The following is a 6,000-nucleotide window of genomic DNA, read 5'->3' on the forward strand; positions in this document are numbered from 1 at the left end:
GTTACATACAAAGCAAGTAGCATACAATGTTTTTGCCTGACGTTGTCATGAGGTTAATGAATAAAAAGGTCTATATTTCTAAAAGATAAAAACTGCAAGAATATTAAAAGTTACTTAAATATATAGTTAATATTTAGAGTTTGTTAAATATCTTGATTGTCTATGTATTCATTCAGGGTGTAGAAAGGTCTAGTTGTTAGCCAGTTGTTCAATGACGTTTTTAACTTCTTTCCTGAGAGAGTCTTCATGTGTGCTGGTAGTAGGTTGTAGAGCTTCTTGCCCATGTAGGAGGGTTTCTTCTCATACAGTGTGAGGTGATGTGCCGCCAAAGTGTTGCATTCTCCATGCACCAATCGGAGAAATTCTTGTACATCAGAAGTCTCTGTTTGGTAAACCTCTGTTTGTAATTGACTTACCTTACGATTAATTAAGGTAGCATTAATTTTAAAACAATATTTTAGAAATGATGTTTGAAATACAGTTTTTTTCAATATTGTATGCTAAACACATATCAGCATACTCCTCATTGCTGTTCAGAGCCAACTTTCACATAATTACTACTGTAATGGAATAATTAGTGCCAGTGAACGCCAATCATAGCCAAATTAAAGAAGAATAATTACAACACGTCATAGCCTTGTAATGAAACCACCTTTAATACTATTGTTAAGGAAATAATTGATAACTTTATATTATTAATTAGAAAACGGTTGTTAATGATGCAAAACCCCAATAAATAATTAATAATTAGGACTTGGATCTCAGAATATACATTCTACATGTAAGAAAGCATAGACACTGATCAACTAAAATTGATTTAGTTATTTTATTTCCCAATCAATGTAAATAAATTTAATATCGTTAGATCTGTAATTAAATATGCAACAATAGTTGTTCTTGCAATGTTTTATGTGAGATTAAATGTTTTTTGGATATTACAGTTTGAATAGGTATTTACATTTTCTGCATTGTCCCTTTTATTAGCGTAACATAAACGCCAAGTTTCATGTTATACAGGATGCTCCACGAGTTCTGAGATATGAATTTTTTTATAAAAACAGATATGGACAGAGACACTAAACGAAACGATATAGGACATATGTTTATATGAACATTTTTGTTTGTTTTTGTGTCTACTATCATATCCTGAAATTGTGCCAACCTCGTGAAAAACCCTGTATATGTTATGTTGGCATTTTCCCCACTTTTATCACACAAAATAGGAGGGAAATAACTGTACACATCCAAAATGTTCAAGGACCATTGGGAGAACTGATTACATCAGTCAGAAAGACCTCTCTCTTTCTCAGACCACAGGTATACTTGTTTTAAATTGCAATGTAACGTTATTGCCCCTTGGTACCATACAGACTGAACATCCTATAAAACAGACAATGAGCCCATGGTAGAATCAATAGATGGGAGAATAATCAGTGTTGTAGATTTACATCAAACTAGATCTGAATTGCAAGGTGCAATTATTTTTAGTTGCTATCATGAAAATTGTTCATGTTTCAATAAACAAAGGTTGGATTGACACTAGAGGGTCAATATCAAATGGACACAGGAGATGGATAGATGATTTCTCTGGGTATTTATCATCATTCAATGATACAAAAAAAATCAGCAACACAGAGAAGGAGACTGCTAAATGATCATTTTTGATTGTGGGAGGCTTGTGGTTAGGTGAAGAACATTTTTTGGAATCTTTCAGCCAGGTGATGAATTTTATATTGGCATTGGGCAGAAACTACTAGATCTCATTGAACTTACTGAGGTAAACAGTAAAGCTAAATACAGTGTCCGATAAGTTTAGATTGACATGCTACAAACTAAGAGCCCTTATGCTCCTTTTTAATCTAATCTAAAACAATGATTGTATTAAAAAACTACTTACCTAGCTTATTACCATATTCAGACATGATAGTGACGCCTGTAGGACATTGAATCACCACATCATTGCCTGGTCTACCCAGAATGCTCCTGGCGTTACTATCTTGCCCAACCGATGCTTTTACTTTGTGCTTGCCCTTTAGTGACTTCATCAGGTCTTTTAATGACATATCTATGAAGGAAATATTCAAGAAATAAATATGCATTGGTTTTTAACTAAATATATGTTTATCTCACATTAAGTGAAAACACTGACTTTACTGCAGTAAAATAGAAATAATCCCTTCAGTATAACGTACAGGTGGAGATAGAATTTGATTTGTTGTCGACTTGTTATTTATTTTTATGGGTTACCAGCTAATGAGAATCTCTTCAAACATTCTGAAGGATCAAGCTTGCCAGTGTTGGAACAGTTTGCACTATGTATAACTGATATATCTTATGTATGTGCTCGTTTAAATAACTCATGAAGGAGTATTCTCTGATCACATTTGATGCTGCAAAGAAGAATCAATCTACCCACTTCAATATTAGTTTTCTTTTATTTTGATTCCTCTATGTTCATTATAAATTCAAAAGTAAGGAATTCAGTGACTCCTAATAGAGATGCATTTCTTCAAATTTTTAATATAATTTAGTTTTTACTTAATTTCTTAACATAATGTTACACAAATTTTTATAGGCAATTGTGTGCAAGTATTTAAAAAAATATTACCGTAAGTAAAGAAATACAATTATGTACTTTTATATATATATATATATATATATATATATATATATATATATATATATAAAAAAAAACAAAGTAACCCCCTAAAAGAATTTTCGCTTGAAATCCATCAGTCGACTTCTGTAATAATTCTTACATCTCATTGGTTCTTTAATGTAAAAATTCAATAATTTGTTCATTATAAAAGCAATGAAGAAAGACATGTACATGTATTTCCATGACAATAATAATTAACAATTTTACATGGTAAAGTGCTGAACCTATATTAATACATTTTTTGAAATCAATGTAATATTTTGGGAAAATTAATATTTTATTTTTGAAGTTGCTGTAAGTACTTGAAGTTACTTAATTGGTGTGGAATTTAGAAATATATTTGTAACATTACCAATTATTTGGAAATACTATAATTAATCTAGTATTCGTAATAACACAGACTTGTAAAAAAGTCCTTATTTGTTTTTGCTATTGGTAATACAAACCATTATTTAATACAGAAAATATAGGTATACAGTGGCACTACTACAGAAAATATATATGCCATTTCTTAGGATAAATTATAAGAAGTTCACTGATGTGAATCAAGAATATGGGACAAATTTTGTAATTTATCCTTGTTAGTCAACCATTGGTGTGACCCATGAAATTAATCCACATGACTTTCACTATAACGATTGCACTTACCCTCCACTCCTTCAACGTATACTCTGCCCCCTCGACCTCCCACCCCTCCAAATTTGGGATGGCCCATTCCGCCAGCCCCTCCCTGCACGTGGAGCCGTAGGGAATCGATGAATGTCAGTGCTTTTTTAGGACTTTTCTGCAACTAATTTTAAAAACAACATCTTACAATTAAATCTCAAATTGTCTGACATAAATATGAACATTAAAAATTTAGACTCAGATGGCACAAAAATATTAAAAAAGTTCTGGATTTAACTCAAATTTTAACTGAATACACCAGTACACGTATATATACTCATGCGTACGTGTACACACACACATATACACTCAAGTGCACGTGCACACATACACACTCAAGTGCACGTACACACACACACATTTTATATTAACAGAATAACAAAGGACTACTCTGATTATTTTTTTTGTAGATAAGTTAAAGATAAGTACATTTCACATATATAAAAAAAAAAAACAAATGTTTCACTGTGTACATCAAATAACTTCAATGAAAAGCTAAAAACACGTAATATTACACAAACAATATTTTAATAAACTGTATTTTAAATAAGTAAAAATATACACTTCATGTACTTTTCTCATAAAAACAAAGTAATCGCTAAAAGTATTCTCACTTGAATTCCGACAGTCGACTTCTATAATAATTCTTACATCCCATTGGTTCTTGTAATGTTCAAACTTAATAATTTGCAAAAAACATTATTTTCACCATAGACTAAGACAATAGGACATACGCGAATAAGGATTATTTGCAACACGCAGTTGGTGAAGCAAGTATATTCCTGAATGAATCCTTTTTCAGATACTGTGTTTTCTCCTCTACTGACAAACTTTTGTCTATAATTTATTTAAATTAAATAAAACTATGGCTACCCAAAAACTATATCGATAAGCCTTTTCCTAATATAACTGAATGGTGTTCTGAATACCTATAAAAATTAGTTTGAAATAGATAAAAAAATTATTTGATTAAACAACGTAAACATTGCAAACACAATTAAATTCTCGACACACATTTCCGCCTCTTTGTGGAGAGCTATCTTCAGTCAATTGCTTCGGTTTAACATATGTAAACAGAAGATGGCTCTTCACAGCAAAGGTGCAAACATTTCAAGAGTTTAATTGGTGAACAATTGTTCGAATTTCTTAACGGTTTTCTTTTTGTACCTTAAACTATGATGTTTTTGGTTTTTTTTATACAGAGACAGGTTTGTAGAGTTATGTAGTTTTTTTTCTTTCCTATTTATGATATATCATCTACTAAGTAATTTTCATTATCTTATGTTATCATCATGTAAAAGAAAGGCAATTTATGCATCAGTTATTTCTAAAGTGCAACAAACACTAGGAATAAAACCATAAATTACTCCAGTACAGGTAAAATCCAATAACAACACGTAGTAGCTGTCAAAACTGTGCAGAATGTGTGCAACGGCGAGCGTGGCTGCTGCTTCTATGGGTGACCACTGAGCGATTCTGTCCTTGCAAGCAGCCTGCCTGCCCGGCCGTTGGTGGTACTTCAGAAGTCACCTTTAAGTCATTGGTCCCCAGGTTGTGTTAGAGAGGACTTCTTAACCCCAACTTCGCCATATAAAATAAGACATCTTTACTTTACTTTACATTTACTCCGATTCCCTCGGTCCCTTGGTCTGGTGAACTATTTTAGATATAACCTAAATTTTCAAACATGGTGAACTATTTTAGATATAACCTAATATTTAAAACATATTAGGCTATCAGTTATTGTGCAATTATGAACTGTGACTGCCTAAAATATCCTTCTGGAAATGAAAACATATTATTATTACGAAATAGATTAGGTTTTAATGTCTGTCTTTTTTACCCTTCTACCACTTTCAATGAGTGGTGAGGAGCGGCTATTATATGTAATAGGAGAAATGAAAGGAAATGGGATAGAACTCCTTGGTGAAGTCCATTGGAAGTTTCTCAATGACGTGGTTTATTACTTTTGATCTTATGGACTTGGTTATTTTATAATTCACTTTTTAAGCATTTTCCTATTGAAAACAATGAAAATAAGATAAAGTAAATGTTACGATTAGTATTGTTGATTAGAGGTTAACTCACATTTTTTGCAGCTTCCCTGAAAGTTGGAGTCAACCAAACCATTATAATAACTAATTCTATTAAAAACTATATGTTGAAGTATTCTCTAGTAGGTTTAAGTAAACGCGTTGGAAATTATGCGTTCTTATTGCGTTAACTATTAACCATCATCATCAATACAACACCACATAACCTAAACTAACAGCTCACCGGCTCAAACAACAAACATATGTTACATACATACATACATGTCCAGATTAACCAACATAGGTGAAGAGTGACAGTAGTCAGCAACAGCTGATATATTTGTCACAGGCTATATCTTTGGTTAGAGAGGTTATACCCTTGTTTATTAGTATAAACAAGAGTTATACAGATTTAGAGCCGTATAATTTAGTATTATTTTAATTTACAATAGGTTTTTAACCACAAGCAAATTTAATTTAATTGCATTGGTAGTATTACATTTATTCAGAAACAAATCTAACAATCACAATTATAGTCTTAAAGTATGATTACAAAATAATTTTCAAGTCCTTGGCATTATGCCTATTTTGTCTGTATTATATACGTTATCAAGGTTCTTCATTCATTGTAAAATCAAACAA

The 6,000-nt window shown here is 31.6% G+C and overlaps 1 protein-coding gene across 1 annotated transcript in view; it reads right to left on the minus strand.

Moving 5' to 3' along the window:
* Positions 1-5,611, minus strand: part of LOC124366003 (GTP-binding protein 10 homolog) — a 28,355-nt gene extending 22,744 nt beyond the window's left edge. The window contains exons 1-3 of the mRNA XM_046822185.1: positions 5,414-5,611; positions 3,308-3,449; positions 1,898-2,065 (exon numbers count right to left, since the gene is read on the minus strand). Coding sequence (XP_046678141.1) covers positions 1,898-2,065; positions 3,308-3,449; positions 5,414-5,455 — 352 coding nt within the window. The 5' untranslated portion in view covers positions 5,456-5,611. The remainder of the gene's footprint in view (positions 1-1,897; positions 2,066-3,307; positions 3,450-5,413) is intronic.
* Between the last annotated feature and the right edge of the window lie 389 nt (positions 5,612-6,000).

The sequence above is a fragment of the Homalodisca vitripennis genome, chromosome 7 (assembly GCF_021130785.1).
Source record: "Homalodisca vitripennis isolate AUS2020 chromosome 7, UT_GWSS_2.1, whole genome shotgun sequence".
Classification (NCBI taxonomy): domain Eukaryota; kingdom Metazoa; phylum Arthropoda; class Insecta; order Hemiptera; family Cicadellidae; genus Homalodisca; species Homalodisca vitripennis.